Below are 16,211 nucleotides of genomic sequence, written 5' to 3' on the forward strand. Positions count from 1 at the left end.
AGAGCGTTTCATATTTCAATTTACCACCAGAAACATGGCCAATCAGAGAACTATTACTGCGCATGCGCAGATCGTTTGCGATCCGGCATTGCAATTCACAAGTTTGGTAGGAAAGAAATATATAAAGTGTATACAACTGCTTATAGTAGCTTTGTCAATGTATATTGAATTATCCTTTATTATTTTTTAAACGATAAAACAAATATATTTATAATTGTGTGAAATACTTTAATAATATCCTTCATCTTTTAACTTTCTTTCTCAGAGGTAAAATTTCTAATATGTATTTTTATAATTTTTCACTTAGGAATCATATTCGCGATGTACTGACAGGTTTATGAACTTAACCCTATCTAAAATTAAGTAACAAAATTATAATAAATATAATTCCTTCGTTAGTTTGTTTTTTTAAGATAGAATGATGTATATGTATATGTATCTTATATTTACAATTGATTTTTCTTATTCTATTAAATATAATAGTGTGTAATATATTTTAGAGAAAAAAGTGCAATGTAATTGTCTATAGTAATATCTATAGTAAAGGCACACACTATCTTATACAAAATACATCCATTCAAAAATTTTAATATATTTTTATAATTTCATATAAAGTTGTTTACTAGTTAATTGTATTGTTAATATTGCCGTCATATTAAATATTATGTATATATATATATATATATATATATATATATATATAAAATTGAAGTTTTATTTAATTATTGACTTTTTATATATTATGAACAGAAATTAAAATGCCAGAGGGAACAATGGACAGTGGACGCATTATGAAGATGGAAGTGGATTATAGTACCAATTGTGATACCAAGATTCCCGAATGTAAAAAGCTAGCTCGAGAAGGAAAGCTACATGATGCCTTAGATCAATTATTAGCATTAGAGAAACTTACCAGAACTGTATGTGCAAATTTGATTCAAAAAAGATTTTATTTTGTTATATTATATAACTGAAAACATGTAGTAAAATACATATATATATATATATATATATATATATATATATATATATATATATATATATAATTTTAGGGAGCTGATATGGCATCGACATCTCGTGTACTCGTTGCTATATGTGAAATTTGTTTGGAAGCAAAAAATTGGGCTGCGCTCAATGAGCACATAGTTCTTTTATCAAAGAGGCGTTCTCAATTAAAACAAGCCGTTACAAAAATGGTTCAAGAATGTTGTACTTATGTAGATAAAACTCCAGATAAGGAAACTATGGTTAAATTAATTGAAACTTTGCGCTCAGTAACAGAAGGAAAAGTAAGTTATCATTTTAATCAAACTGTTACATATTAATGACAATTTCAATTTTTATAGATTTATGTGGAAGTAGAAAGAGCAAGACTCACGCATCGATTAGCCAAAATAAAAGAGGAAGATGGTGATATAAATGGAGCTGCTGCCGTAATGCTTGAATTACAGGTATTTATTATAGATTAAAAAAAATTTTTATTTATAAAATCAATTATTAATATATTTCCATAGGTGGAAACATATGGCAGTATGTCGCGTCGTGAAAAGGCTTCTCTTATTTTAGAACAAATGCGTTTGTGCTTAGCGAAGAAAGATTTCATGCGAACGCAAATAATAGCCAAGAAAATTAATGTGAAATTTTTCAGCGATGAAAATGACGAGGAGACACAAACATTGAAGTTAAAATATTACGAGTGTGTAATATTTTTTATTGGTTTAAATGAATTCCGTGTTGATTATATATTGACCTCGATCATTTTTCAGTTTAATGATGGAATTATCTCGACACGAAGGATGGCATTTAGAATTATGTCGTCATAATCGAGCTGTACTCGAAACACCAGCCGTTAGAGAAGATCCAGAAAAAAGACATACTGCATTATCACGTGCAGTGCTTTACCTTATACTTGCTCCACATGAACCAGAACAAGCAGACTTGACTCATAGATTGCTAGCTGATAAAATGCTAGATGAAATACCTATATACAAGTATGATATAATGACTAATACACTCGAATATTTCATCTCTAAATAATAAATATAAATTGTGACAATGATAATGTTAATACTTTGCAGAGAACTTTTACGTCTTTTCGTAAATCCAGAATTAATAAAGTGGTCTGGTCTTTGTGAAATTTATGAGAGAGAACTCAGAGCAACAGAAGTATTTTCTGCATTAACAGAAGAAGGTCGCAAACGTTGGGCTGATTTGCGTAATCGTGTTGTCGAACATGTAAGTACAAGTTTAACTTGTATGCTTCATTTTAATACTTTGTGTATATATCTTCTATTAAAAACAAAAAAAATATATATATATTTTTTTTTTCTTCAGAATATTAGAATTATGGCAAAATATTACACCAAAATTACATTGACTCGTATGGCAGAGTTATTGGATCTTCCTGTTGAGGAAACCGAGTCATGTTTATGCAATTTAGTAGAAACCGGTGTAATTAATGCACGTACTGATCGTCCCGCTGGTGTAGTACGTTTCACAGGAAGCCAAGAACCAGCAGCTCTATTAGATACATGGGCAGCTTCTCTATCAAAATTAATGAGCCTTGTAAATCACACAACTCACTTGATCCATCAGGAGGAAATGCTCGCTGTTGCACAATCATAAAACATTGAGTGATATATTTGAATCTTATGAATGTGTATCGTTCGATGTATTTATTGTGCCACAGATAAAATTTTATACACTATTGAACTTGTTTTCTGTTTCTTTTTATTTTTTTTTATTTTTTTTTTGTTTTGATATAATTTATTCTATAATTATTTTATCATTCATAGAAAGAAAAAAATTATGATTAATATATATATTAATTATATATATATATTAAAAGTTAGAAGTGAAAATAGACTGTAAAGAAGGCACATACAACAAAAAAATATATATATCATATAATTATAAACGTATCATTGGATGAAAAGGATATTTGAAATTCTTTCATTCATTTAATTATTGTTCACTTATTTTGTTTATTTATCACAACTATCACATATTACATAATAAGTAATTGATAAAAACAATTTACTTTTAAGACTTACCTTTCTTATAAATGCTTTATACATTGATACAAAAATTCATACGAATATACTATATATGTATATATATATATATACTATATATATATATATATATATATCAATAAAAATATATTTTTGCGCTAACAATCACATTGATTATTGTTATAGAAATAAAAAATACTAATAAGTTATATAAAACAACACACGCGTACACACACACACACACACACACACACACATATATATATATATATATAATATATATATATATATATATATATATATATATATATGTATTGTAATGAGTTAATTATTTCCTTGCGAGATTTCCAAGCGATTTGATCATTAGAAAAAATTTGTCCATATTGTTTTATACGTGTGTGGTGCATATGTCGGCAGTTAGCAAGATGTACAAGTTTCATTCTTCAAACTATTACTGATCAATAAAAGTTATGATATTATTGCAAAGAAAAAAAAAAAAAATAAAAAAAAAATAAAAAAGGAAACAAATCTATTACCAAACTATATATCAGATTATCAGGAGTAGTATACATTGGTGTTATTTACATTTTTAAATATCTCAGTCAATGGATTTGTGAAAAAATTTGGAGATAATAAAAGTGTTACAATTTATATGCTGTTCAGAAAGAGATGCGAATGAATATTATTTGATAATCATAATACATGTGCGTGTGTTTATGTATATCATAAAAATTTTAACAAGAAAAAAAGAAAAAAAAAACAAAAACAAAAACAAAAAAAAAGAAAATGTAATTAGCAACGAATTACATAATATAAAAGTAAAACATTATATGAACAAATATTTTAATGCACAAAAATCGTCATTGTAATTTTCTAATATGATTGCACAGATATAACTGCTATAACAATTCATTTACATTTATATATTAACCAACCATGTGTATAATTATTAAAATAAAATACATATAATTTGTCGAATGAACGAAATCATTATTTTCTTTTTGTTATTTTTTCGTTGAAATATAACAAATATTGATACTTTATTATCTACTAATATAATAATTTTCTTATTCATGATAATACTGTCTAATATTTTTCTTTTAATAAGAATATGTGTGTATTTCTTTTATGATAATTAAAATTTACATGCTCTGTTGGTAATCATGGTCTAATTATTTAAGGCATCAACAGTCTTACTGTGTAAAATGAATTATAACCAGGTTAATCTCTGTTCAAATGTGCGTATATTATAGTATTATACTCACTTCTATTTGATGTGATATATATTTTTGCTAAGAACAACAAAAAACAGAGAGTCAAAATAATATTAACTTGGTTATAATTTTGGCTATGTATAGGTCATACATATGAATGTATATGTATAATATAAAAATATGCTTCTTTCATTTAAATATATTACATACAATTGCCATTGTTTTTAAACTTTTTGCTATCGTTTGATAACATGCATTGAATCAATTAAAATTTATACAAAATCATATTTGATAAAGATTGCACGCAACTAAATTGCTAATTGAAGGGGTTTCTTTATCATTTTTCCTTTTTTTGTTTTGTGTTTTTTTTCTTTTTTTTTTTTTTTTTTGTAAACGTCTTGTACATTCATTTCATCGAATAATGCACAGGTACTAATTATACTCCTTTCACAGAATTCAACTGAAAATATATAATTTTAATAATAAAATAAAAGTATCGTACAAATTTAAGGAGATAAAACTCAGGTGACGTTTGTGAAAGAAATATGACTAATTTAAGTTTATAGTATATACATAGCATATACATTGATGTATATATTTCATGTAATAACATTACATTATGTGAAATATATACATAAGTAAATATGAATTTTATGCTATGTCCATGCTATTGTATTGTGCAAATGGTTTCTTTCTTTTTTCTTTTTTTTTCTTTTTTATCTACTTTGTATACTACTGAAAAAATTTTAAGGCACTTTGTCACTTGGAAGATTTTTTCCCCTTTCTTTTTTCTTTTTTTTTTTCCCCCCCATAAAAATATTTTCCACCATTCCTACGTTCCCACATTGACTAGTGCTTAGTACATCACAGCAAGCTTTTGCTTAACTCCTTGCGTTAGATGACACACATGGCCTGCTCTATATGTAAATACAATTCTATAAAAGTCAATAAGAAATTCTGTACAAAGACAAGCAGCTTGCAGTTACAAAATTTGCAAACATTAAAGTACATTGCATCTACGAAGCTATATCATACTGTAGCTTCGACAAATATCACCGTAATATTATCTATAATCGTAATGCATACGTAACCATATAACAAGCGTAATACAATTTCTTTTTTCGTTCTAAATATGAACATATAAAGCACTTAATTCCCATATTACTTATTATTACTATCGTCTCTTCTTGACAAAGACTTGTTATTCCAAAATTCAGATAAAATATACATGTGATAATAATGTAACATTCACTACAGGAGGAGTTCTCTTTCTCTCTCTCTCTCTCTCTCTCTTTCTATATATATATCGTATCATATCGTAATATCCAAATTTGACACTTGCTAGTTTGTTTAAATATTTGGAAAAAAAAAGAAAAAGAAAAAAAAAATAAATAAATAAATAAAGAAAGAAAGAAAAATAAAAAAAAATAAAAAAAAATATTTACTAAATGCATAATGAATAGTAAATTTTATTTACTTTCGAAAATTACTCAATATATTAAGTATAAGCTTACAGCCAGCAACACAAAGGGAATTATTTTACTAATGTTTCTCTAATACATAATTCATTATTTAGCACCAATTTGATATTAAGTATCTCACTCTTATAAAATATTATAATAGTCAGTTTTTTTCTTTTTTTGTTTTTTCTTTTTATGTACATTGTATATCTCACTTTTCATTTATGTAAGTAAAACTCTTACATATTTTTAAGGAAAATATTGAATAAACGTTCTAATAGTAATTTGTTTCATCAAACTTAATCCTCATTCATACACGTTTTATTAATGTTCTCCTAGCTGTGCGTGTTTTTTTTTTTTTATCTTTACAAACACAAGATGAAAAGAAAAAACTATGTACATGGTATTGGATTTTGTCCAATACAAGTATAGATCATATATTTGGATTATAATTCGTTCTCAATTGTCCTAATAATATTAATATTAAATGGAAGCCATTAATAGTGATTTTATATAAAACAAAAAAAAAACAAAAAAAAAACAAAAAAAAAAACAAAAACAAAAAAAAAAGGAAAAGAAAAAGGAAAAAAAAATCCAAAACCAATTGGATTTCAAATATACCCTTCTCTGCTGATCTAATTCTCAGAATGCTTTCTAGTAAATTTGAAACAATATCAAATTGTTTCATACGAATAACCATCCAATACAAGATACTCTTCAGCAATGAGAGACATTAAAGTCCTCTCGTCTTTGCTAATATCTTCAAATAGGCCAAGTCGATTACCCTTAGAGAATTCAAAACGTACCTCAAGGTTTGCTACGCATATTCTCATCGACATTGATGGTACTGCACGAAACAGTTCCACAATCCAATTTTGTATCTACAGCGAAGAAATATTATTACTCATTATAAAGTAAAATAAAATAAAATAAAAATTTTTTTTTTTTTTTTTTTTTTTTTTTTTTTTTTTTTTTTTTTAAGATATTACATTATCAAATTTACCATTAATCCCTGCTTGTCGTAAAAGTGAAACAGCTTCTGCATATGAAGGAGGTGGCAATTCATTTGATCCTTGAGCTTGTGTAATAACTTCGTAAGAAGGTGGTCCAGGAGTACCCATACCGCTTGTACCAACGCTCGGAGATGCTGCCAGTTCCTGTAAATGCTATTACAATGCTTTATACTTCATAATATCTACAATTGTAAATATATAAAGGTAACAACAATGGCAGAAAAGATCCTTGAATATGAAAATTATAAGTTGAACGATGATACAACGTTACTTCTATGGTATAATACTTGTTAATATTGCAGGTCTATTGTTTCCTGCTTATCAAAACTCTTGTCTCATGTATACATAATTCATTTCCATTTATATATATATATATATATATATATATATATATATATATATATATATATACATATTTCGTTGACTTGTTTTTTCCTTTGATTAGTTTCGTGCACGCAATACGCAATATATACGACAAATATACGCGATAAATTGGGCGACATTGGGTTACAAATGAAGGCAAATTATTAACAAAGGAATATATATATAAAAAAAAAAAAAAAAAAAAAGAAAGAGAGAGAGAGAGAAAAAGAATCAAGAGAAATATAAAAGAATTGTTAAAGATTCTAACAAATTGAAACAACCATTTTAATTTACGTGCACGAGTGAAACAGATAGACGGATAGATAGACCGATAGATAGATAGATAGATAGATAGATAGATAGAGAGAGACAAGAAAGAATTCGTTGTTTATATTGTTATAGGTTGAAAACATATTACGATAATAATACGACGACGTATCGTATACCATCGTTATCGCGGTAAACAATTAAATTGAAAAGCAACCACAATTATAATTTTGCTTATTTCTAATTTTTTTATTTTATTTTATGAATTCTTTTTCTTTTTTTTTTTTTTTCGTTTTTTTTTCCTTTCATTCTTTACGATCTTATCCGTTCACGTATCGTATATATATATATATATATATATATAAATTCGACATATGAATATACATACATGTATATCTCAATCCAAGGTCGAAGCTTCAAAAAAAAAAAAATAAAAAAAAAATAAAAAAAAAATTGTAAAAAAACAAAATGAAAAAAACAAGAGAGGGAAGGAAAGGTGAAGGGGGTTGGGATATGGGGTGGGGGAAAAGAGAAAGAGAGACAGAGAAAGAATTATGGCAATAAGCATGTACCCTGAAAAGTTGTCGTTGATGAAAGATCATCTGTATGACGGATTTTCTTCTGAGATATAGCATACACTTAACGGCAACCATCAGTCCGGAACAGATAAAGATCGGACCTATGAGCCACATATGGCCTAAATTGGAAAATACGTATCCCTCGGCGACATTGCCAAGAGCAAATACGGTGATAGTCGTTCCGACCGTGAAGAGAACGACACTCACCGATAAATAACTATAGCTCGTGCAATCGCACCTGCCAAATGTGCTAGGCTCGTAACGTTCCTCGATTTGACGCAGTCGATTCGACAGAAATGGACTATCAAAGACCGTAGCCATGATTCCTCCTTTATGTTTTTCTTTTCCTTTTTTTGTTTTCTTCTTCTTCTTCTTCTTCTTTCTCTCTCTCCCCTTTACGCTCCTCGATCATGCGAATGGTCTTTTTTTCCTTTTCTTTTTCTATTTCTTTCCTTCTTTTATTTTCCTTTTTTATTTATTTTTTTTCCTTTCTTTTCTTTTCTTTTCTTTTCTCTCCTTCTTACGTTACGAAAGTCTGTCTGTCTGTCTGTCTCTCTCTCTTTCTCTCACTCTCACTCTCTCTCTCTCTAACAGACAGAGAGACAGACAGACAGAGAAATGACACCAGATCGAACTCAGGGTGAATTACCTTTGTTTTTCTTCTTCTTTTTTTTCTTTTTCTTTTTTTTTTTTTTTTTTTTTTTTGGTTTTTTTTGTTTCTTTCGAATTTCTTTACTTTACTTTATTAATGTACGACGACGATAATGGCAAGAATAATTGACGATTGAAGAATATGATAATGACTAAGAGAGAGAGAGAGAGAGAGAGAAATTGAAAGAAATAGAGAGAGAAAGAGAGAGAGAGAGAAATAAAAAGAAATAGAGTGAGAGAGAGAACACACAGTTATGTCGTCGTGTCCGAAAGCCCAAACACAGCCGGTATCAATTTCGACTTCTTTTATTCTTCTACAATAAAATTGCATTTTCCATTTAATTTCATCATCCTTTAAACTGCTCGATCATTTGATAACAATGTCCACAACATTAATCGGTTCAACTTGTTCCTTTCTATCCTTATCCTAACCTCTCTTTTTTTTTCTTTTTTTTTCTTTTTCTCTTTGCCTTATTTAATTTATCACCTTGATTATTCTTTCGATCGTTAATTATTTATAAATATTGTTCTTTGCTCTCTTTCTTTTTTTCTCTTCTTCTTATTGTCTTCTATTTAAATCGTTAACATAAGGATGCCCGATTTCGCGTTACTTCGTCTCAATTTTGTCCGAACGAAGAAAATCATGAACTCATGACTATCCTCAACATTGACAATAAGCCTATTCTCCTTCCTATTCCCCCCCCGGCTTCCCTCTAAATCGAGACCGTCATACACGCGCACGACGGGAGTTCGGTTTAACTTGACGACCTTTTTTGCAAGTCAAGTAACACACACCACCTGTCTACCGTCTTCTACGATTGCTCGGCATGTACTACCGTCTGATTTTACTTTTGACGCAGATATCGATAGTTCGACCGACACGATGCTAGATGGCACTAGATCTCTCTCTCTTTCTCTCTCTCTTTCTCTCTCTCTCTCTTGTTTACTCTACAAGACGCTAAATATTTAATATAAAAAAAGAAATAATAATAATAATAATAATAATAATAATAATAATAATAATAATAATAATAATAATAATAATGATAATAATAACGATAGTACTGAAAGAAAAAAAAAAAAAAAGAAAAATAAAATTCCTTTCGATTTTTTCTCTCTCTCTCTCTCTCTCTTTCTCTCTCTCTCCCCTTTTTTTTTCTTTTAGTCAATGAACAAAATTACAATTATTATTAAATGCAATTTGATAAGAGACAATAAATAAACACGTGTTATCGATATTAATAATCAATCGATATCTTTGATCGATTATTTCGAACTTGGAGTGCCACCTAGCGACCGATACTCGAACAAAGTGTTGCGAATCAATTCTCAATGCTCTTATTCTTCCCGTATACACGTGACGAATATATTCGCATATGTATATATATATATATATATATATATTATAGGTGTCATCGTGTGATGGGTTGAGGATGGGAGGCGAGAGGGAGGACACGTAAATAATTATTTTGACTTGCATCTTTGAGAACTTAAATAATTCTTGTTTAAAAGAGCTCACGGTTTCTTTTTTGTTTTGTTTTTTTTTTCTTAAATATAATCCAACATTCTTTATTTTACATATTCTTATAGCTAACATCTCAACATTGATTTCAAAATACTATCTGAAGAATTTATTATCTTACATGGACATAAGCCGTCGTTTGGTTATTAAATATTAGATTTTGTGTGTCCCTTGACATCAGCGTTATCCGATGTATATACCGTCTTGCTTTGTGTCCTTTTAGATTGTATGTACTCCCTAGATATATCCAAAATTATATATGTAGAAAGCATTTTGAAATTAGTTCAATGTCAGTTACAAGAATGTTTAATAAGGGATATTGGGTTTTATTTAAAAATGTAAACGTGACATGATTCGTCCCCTTCCATACCGTCCCAAATCTTCTATCTTTTGAGATCGTGCGATGATACATTTATAATAATTTTTTTCTATGTTTATCATTTAAGAAAATACAATAATCGTATATAATACGTTTTATACGTACGTACGATCGATAAATCAATTTTAACGTAACTTTTTAATTTAAACGTTCAAATCGAAAAAAATCCATTTGAAATAATATTAGGAGAATTGATCAAATGTTATAAAATAATCTATCGGTATACACGTATATAATAATTCTTGATATGAAGAGATATGTGAAAATGTTATCTAAAAATTGAAATTTTCTTATCATCTTAAATCAATATCATTTCAAACGATTCAAATGATCTTTTTCGATCGAATGATATATATCTACACGCATACACACACACACACACACACGCATACGAATACGTGCACATATGTATACACACACATACCACGCATATATATATTTGTATATTAAATCGATTAAATAGATAAATTCGTAGAATTAGACTAATTCTTTGAAATGCTTCGTCGATAGGCTGATTGCCAACTCATCGATTAGCTCCCGGTATATGATCGGGCTCACGTTCTGTGCTAGTCGATGGAGGAGAAAGCAATCGCCAAAAGTAAGCACTCGAACTATGGTATTTGCTTTGGCATGCGCAAGGGTCCTCATCGAAGCTCGCAAAAGATAGACTCTTATCCTCGGTTGAGAGAAAACAATGATCCTGTAACGCAAGTATCGAATGGAAAAATATTGATATATACAATTATACTAGATACGAATAAAAGGAGTTAATAAAATGAAGAAATGGAAAAAAGAGAGAGATAGATAGATAGATAGATAGAGAGAGAGAAAGAGAGAGGGAGAGAAATATAATTTACCTATAAAAAAGAGCAAGAAAGCCGAGAATCATTAGAAATATTAGCCAGAACCAAATAAAGAAGAAGACCTTTTCGTTCATAACGTTCAACGAGAGAACGCAAAGAGCGTCATGAATTTGCATCGAGCCGGCCGAACCGAAGGTGTGCATCGTGCACTTGGTGACCTTGGGAAAGAGTCGAGTCATCGGATCTATCCTATGATATTGTTTTTCCTTAGGAAATGTTAAAACCGCAACTCCGTAATGTCTAAATTCACCCTCGAAGAATAGATCCAAGAGATATAATTGTCCTATCTAAAGATGGAACTTTTTGTGAAAGGACTTTTCTATTTGTAATAATTTTGGTTTTTTCCTCTTTTTCTTTCTCTTTTTTTTTTTTCTACATTTCTCCTTTCACTTACCGTATTGAGAAAATTTAAAACTTCGCAGAGGAAATAACGTAGAGCGTAGAAATTGTGCGTCATTCGAAGTTCACCCTCAATGAAATAGTCGACTAATTGACGCTTTCTATTCTCGGTCCAAGCATCTCGATCCAGAAACGAAGTGGAAAGGTCCCTCGCGAGCAAAGTGACGGTATCCCTTTCCCATATTCCCCATAACGCTCGGGGCACGTAAAAGAGAATCGCTTGTAAGCCGAGAATAAAGCAAACCTGTTGCGTGAGAGACGCGTCTGTTGTTACCTAACACACGTTGTTTTCTCTCGTGGACAGAGAAATTCAAGCGACGAAATACCTTTTGCTTCTGACGTTTCATATAAAAAGAGAGATTTTTAATTGATCGTCACGGGGACAAACGTTTACCACGATTTTTTTTTTTTTTTTTAATATATTCAACTAAATATCTTTTCATATGTTTACGGAATCTCATTGATTGTAATCATTTTTACAAATTTTTTTCTACGAAATCCAACCCTGTTGCATTACCGTGTAAATAATTAAAAAGAATTTTTGTTCCGAAGATATTTTTGATGCTCGAAGGAATTTTTATATTTAAAATGTAATTACACGGTAGAAAACAGGCAACGTTTTGTACCTCGTCGATAATTGTGCTTACGAACGCCATCTATCAGTAAGAAACTTTTTTAATCCCTTCTGGTAGGCAACCGTCCGCGTATATGCACGGAAGAATTGATGTTGCCTATTAAAAGGGGCTTAAGAAATGTTTCAACTGATAGATGGCGTTCGTAAATACAATTTTCAAGGGAGTATGAAGTGATGTCTATTTTCGAGTGCAGATATCAAGTTCCTGTTAATATTTCATTATGAAAAGTGACAAACAAATTGATTAAATATAGAACATTTCTGCGACTTTTCCTCAAAGGAATGATTATTAAGGAAGAACTATCTAAGATACTCGATATCTATTTAGTCACTATATATGTATATATATGTATATGTACGTAGCTATACTTTAAAGACATTTATTTGAATAATTAATGTAACTCAAAATGTCATCCAAAAGAGAAAAGGATAATTTCCGCTAGAGTTTCTCTTCATTTATCAAAAATATTTTTAACGAAAAGTTTACGAGACAGAATGAGGACACTAACCCACTGGTAATAACGATGATAATATAATTCGTCGTTCTGAGATGCATTTCCTATTCCTGGACTTGCCACAGTTCGACCTGGTATTCCCTTTAAGTGACGTGCCACTGTGTAGGTACTATATATCCAGCAGTATGCGTTTAACGTCGTTCTGTCTATCGAAAAGAGTATTATAAAGAAGAAAAGAAGAAGTAATTGACGACGATCAGGAAGTTGAAAGGTAAAGATGATAAATATGTAAAAGAGTAACGTGAGAGTTAATGTATTCCGACATTTCTCTCTTTCTCTTTTTCTTTCTTTTTCTCGAGTAGATCGATTTTAAATAAGAAAAATCTTTTCTCCTTGACAGTATTGTTGCTGTTGCCGAGGGAACACCAGAGTTCATTTTAAAAAGGTACCAGTCCAGCCTCGAGCAATATTCGACAACGGCCACTAAATTGCGTATGTACGCATGAGAATGTGCGTAAGAACGGAAAAAAAAGAAAAAAAAAAAAAAAGAAAGAAAAAAGAAAGAAAAAAGAAAGGAAGGGAAAGGGAGAAGGGTCGGTTAATATTTTAATTTTTAAAACCTTCCAGGTATTTGCTCGATGTATTTTTCTTCCTGGGGAGTTTTAAAAGTGCACTTTTCACATCGATTTCATGTTTACCGACGACACTTAGTCCGTAATTTCAAGACAAATATTTTCTTCCCCTCTTACTCCCTCTCTCTCTCTCTCACTCACACACACACACACACACACACTAGCTCTGCTCTTCCCGTTATCCAGTTTTTTTTTCCTTTCAGCTATTTTCCACCTATCCGCTCAGCTCATTTTCACGCGATAGGTGTCGTAAACGTTGGTGCTCGCGCGTGCCTGTTAAGCTTTCCTCGATGTTTAATGAATCGAGGGACACTCTGGTACGTTTAAAAGCACCTGCCTTTATTTATTCTGAGCAGGTTGCTTGCTACGTTAGGTTCAAAATTCTAAATTCTACGATGGAATTGGTACATGGTTGCAATTAACGTTAATTAACGACAGTCTCCTGTCGAATGAAAGAGCAGCTCTATTTTTTGTTGGTGTTCTTCTCCTTTTTCTTCGTTTTCTGTTCTTCTTTCTTTTTTTCTTTTTTTTTTTCTTTTTTTTTTTTTTCTTTTTACCCCTATGAAACATGACTCTGATTAGAGAAAAAGAATAGAGAGGAAGAGAAAGAGAATGAAAAAGACAAAAAAAAAAGTACGAGCAAGGAAGAAAGAATTTCTTTCTTTTTTCTTTCTTTCTTTCTTTCTTTCTTTCTTTCTTTTTTTTTTCAAACGAAAAAGAAAAGAAAATGTCGTACCTATGCTGTGATCGGAGATGCAGCTAATTGGTTCGCCTATGAACTGTTTAGCGGTTACCAACGTAGCACAGACGAGAAATAAGAGAACCGTAGCACGTGAATGTAACCTGAACACAACGTTGTCGATCCGAATTCGTTCCTCTTGAAGAAGACACTTGATAGGGGAAAAGAGTTCCAACATGCCACTGATCTGCTTTTGCTTCTTCTTCTACTTCTTCTACTTTTTCCTCTTCTTCTTCTTCTTCTTCTTCTTCTTCTTTTTTCACTTCTTCTTCTACGATAAATTTGTTCTTGATTATAGGAGAAAAAAAAAAGTGAAGAAACTTTCTAGTTGGTCGATCGGTCGATCGAGAGAGAGAGATATATATATATATATATATAAAAAGACAGTGAGTGAGTGAGAGAGATAGAGAGAGAGAAACGTGCGCGCACACACACACACACACAGAGAGAGATACACGACTGGAATTAAAAAAGTCGTGTGGCTTTTGAAAAATATGACAGATGTCAACTAGCTCGACAATTTAATTGATCATCTTTTTTCTTCGATTTTTCTCGAGATTAATCGATTAATCGAAAGAAAGAAACTCTTTACTTCGACTCTTCGAGCTTGTCCATTATCGTGATAGGAGTTTATGAATGAAACAAAAAAAAAAAAAATTCCATTTAACTTAACGATTATAGCCAGTCAATCTTTTTTTCTTTTTTTTTCTTTTCTTTTTTTTTTTTTATCTTTTCCCTTTTTTATCTTTCTCACACATACGAATGAACTTGCAAGTATCGATGCATAATAGATTGTACATACTTACGTTCCTATTGATTGCGACGTGACGTCCCTTTTGAAAATGGTTAAGACGAATAGGACTCGAGAAGAAGATAAAAGAGTCTCTATAAATCTCCGTTACTACTTGCTTGTTTGTAGGGTGATTTTATATAGGGTAGTGATATAAAGAAAGAGAAAGAGAGAAAAGAGAAAGAGAAAGAGATAGAGATAGAGATAGAGATAGAGATAGAGATAGAGATAGATAGACTGAAGACTGTGATCGAAAGTCGTTCGATTAGGACAAATTCGAAACGTCGGAACGTCGTCACCATTTTCTCGGACAATGATTAAAGAACACATCCTGACCCTTTTCCATTCTTGGGATAGGAAACACCAAAATGAATCTTCTAAATGGATTCTTATCTTTTGTTTCTTTCTTTGTTTCTTTCCGCTCTCTCTCTCTCTCTCTCTCTCTCTCTCTCTCTTTCTCTCTTTTTCTCTCTCTCTTTCTGTGTCTTTTCAGGTCAATCAAGGGAAAAAGAAGGAAGAGGTGATGGAACTACGTAAGAAACTACGAAATTGTTTTAACCTCAACGTCCGAGGGTAATCATTTATTAGTAAAAAATATAGTAATTATCATCATAATCGCGAGTTACATATCGATGAGATATCGTTATACCGATAATTCATTCAATTGTAGCGCTGTTCTGATGGCCTCGTACGCGTCTATTGATATGCATACGCGCATACATTCGGCTAATTATTATTATTATTATTATTATTATTATTATTATTATTATTATTATTATTATTATTATTATTATTATTATTATTATTATTATTATTATTATTACTAATATTTATTATTATAATTATTATTATTATTATTATTATTATTATAATAATTATTATTAATATTATTATTATTATTATTATTAATATTATTTTTCCTTTCTTTTTCTTTTTTTTACTTTTTCCCTTGTTTGTTGTCGCAAATCTTTTTGTTGCTTACAATTTCTCTACCAACCATCCTCCCCCTCTCTCTCTCTCTCTCTCTCTCTCTCTCTCTTTATTTGTCACACACACTTTCCATCTTTCTCATTCTGTATCCATTAATCCTCCGTGTAACAGTAAATCCCTCATTGTGGCCATTTAATCATGGCGCACGTATGTGCGTATTAACTAGAAGATTGTCTAAGTCTACGGAAAAAACATGATCTATATGTACAAGCAAAACGCGTTGTCTTATCACATTTAAGGCTGAACCC

The 16,211-nt window shown here is 30.3% G+C and overlaps 3 protein-coding genes across 4 annotated transcripts; 1 reads left to right on the forward strand and 2 right to left on the reverse strand.

Moving 5' to 3' along the window:
• Positions 1–92: 92 nt before the first annotated feature.
• Positions 93–3,665, forward strand: Rpn5 (regulatory particle non-ATPase 5). Its single transcript, XM_035878958.2, has 8 exons — positions 93–267; positions 751–920; positions 1,053–1,289; positions 1,347–1,451; positions 1,515–1,696; positions 1,767–1,991; positions 2,079–2,235; positions 2,335–3,665. The coding sequence occupies exons 2-8, from the start codon at positions 759–761 to the stop codon at positions 2,623–2,625; spliced, it is 1,359 nt and encodes a 452-aa protein (XP_035734851.1). The 5' UTR covers positions 93–267; positions 751–758; the 3' UTR covers positions 2,626–3,665.
• Positions 3,666–4,568: 903 nt separating this feature from the next.
• LOC118447237 (uncharacterized) lies at positions 4,569–9,401 on the reverse strand. 2 transcript variants are annotated; one of them, XM_035878961.2, is made up of 3 exons: positions 7,904–9,401; positions 6,692–6,845; positions 4,569–6,569 (listed from the first exon to the last, which is right to left on the reverse strand). In XM_035878961.2, the coding sequence occupies exons 1-3, from the start codon at positions 8,228–8,230 to the stop codon at positions 6,496–6,498; spliced, it is 555 nt and encodes a 184-aa protein (XP_035734854.1). In that variant the 5' UTR covers positions 8,231–9,401; the 3' UTR covers positions 4,569–6,495. The 2 variants fall into 2 exon arrangements, with proteins under 2 accessions (XP_035734854.1, XP_035734853.1); XM_035878960.2 differs by having other exon boundaries at positions 6,692–6,854.
• Positions 9,402–10,732: 1,331 nt separating this feature from the next.
• LOC118447236 (innexin inx2-like) lies at positions 10,733–14,391 on the reverse strand. The gene is made up of 5 exons (XM_035878959.2): positions 14,181–14,391; positions 12,867–13,018; positions 11,719–11,967; positions 11,319–11,611; positions 10,733–11,161 (listed from the first exon to the last, which is right to left on the reverse strand). Exons 1-5 carry the CDS (start codon positions 14,359–14,361, stop codon positions 10,939–10,941), a joined length of 1,098 nt encoding a protein of 365 aa, XP_035734852.2. The 5' UTR covers positions 14,362–14,391; the 3' UTR covers positions 10,733–10,938.
• Between the last annotated feature and the right edge of the window lie 1,820 nt (positions 14,392–16,211).

Source organism: Vespa mandarinia, chromosome 4, assembly GCF_050613455.1.
Source record: "Vespa mandarinia isolate Hongniang chromosome 4, ASM5061345v1, whole genome shotgun sequence".
Lineage (NCBI taxonomy): Eukaryota > Metazoa > Arthropoda > Insecta > Hymenoptera > Vespidae > Vespa > Vespa mandarinia.

Excerpts from the sequence above, each read along its gene's own strand:
- Rpn5 (XM_035878958.2), top strand. The coding sequence starts at position 759 with ATGCCAGAGGGAACAATGGACAGTGGACGCATTATGAAGATGGAAGTG. Across the intron at positions 1,290-1,346 it reads GCTCAGTAACAGAAGGAAAA|ATTTATGTGGAAGTAGAAAG; the intron begins GTAAGTTATCAT and ends CAATTTTTATAG. Across the intron at positions 1,697-1,766 it reads TTGAAGTTAAAATATTACGA|TTTAATGATGGAATTATCTC; the intron begins GTGTGTAATATT and ends ATCATTTTTCAG.
- LOC118447237 (XM_035878960.2), bottom strand. The coding sequence starts at position 8,230 with ATGGCTACGGTCTTTGATAGTCCATTTCTGTCGAATCGACTGCGTCAA. Across the intron at positions 6,855-7,903 it reads ATCAACGACAACTTTTCAGG|CATTTACAGGAACTGGCAGC; the intron begins GTACATGCTTAT and ends GCATTGTAATAG. Across the intron at positions 6,570-6,691 it reads ACGACAAGCAGGGATTAATG|ATACAAAATTGGATTGTGGA; the intron begins GTAAATTTGATA and ends TCTTCGCTGTAG.
- LOC118447236 (XM_035878959.2), bottom strand. The coding sequence starts at position 14,361 with ATGTTGGAACTCTTTTCCCCTATCAAGTGTCTTCTTCAAGAGGAACGA. Across the intron at positions 11,968-12,866 it reads ATCATCGTTATTACCAGTGG|GTTTGCTTTATTCTCGGCTT; the intron begins GTTAGTGTCCTC and ends CTCACGCAACAG. Across the intron at positions 11,612-11,718 it reads TTTTAAATTTTCTCAATACG|ATAGGACAATTATATCTCTT; the intron begins GTAAGTGAAAGG and ends TTCCATCTTTAG.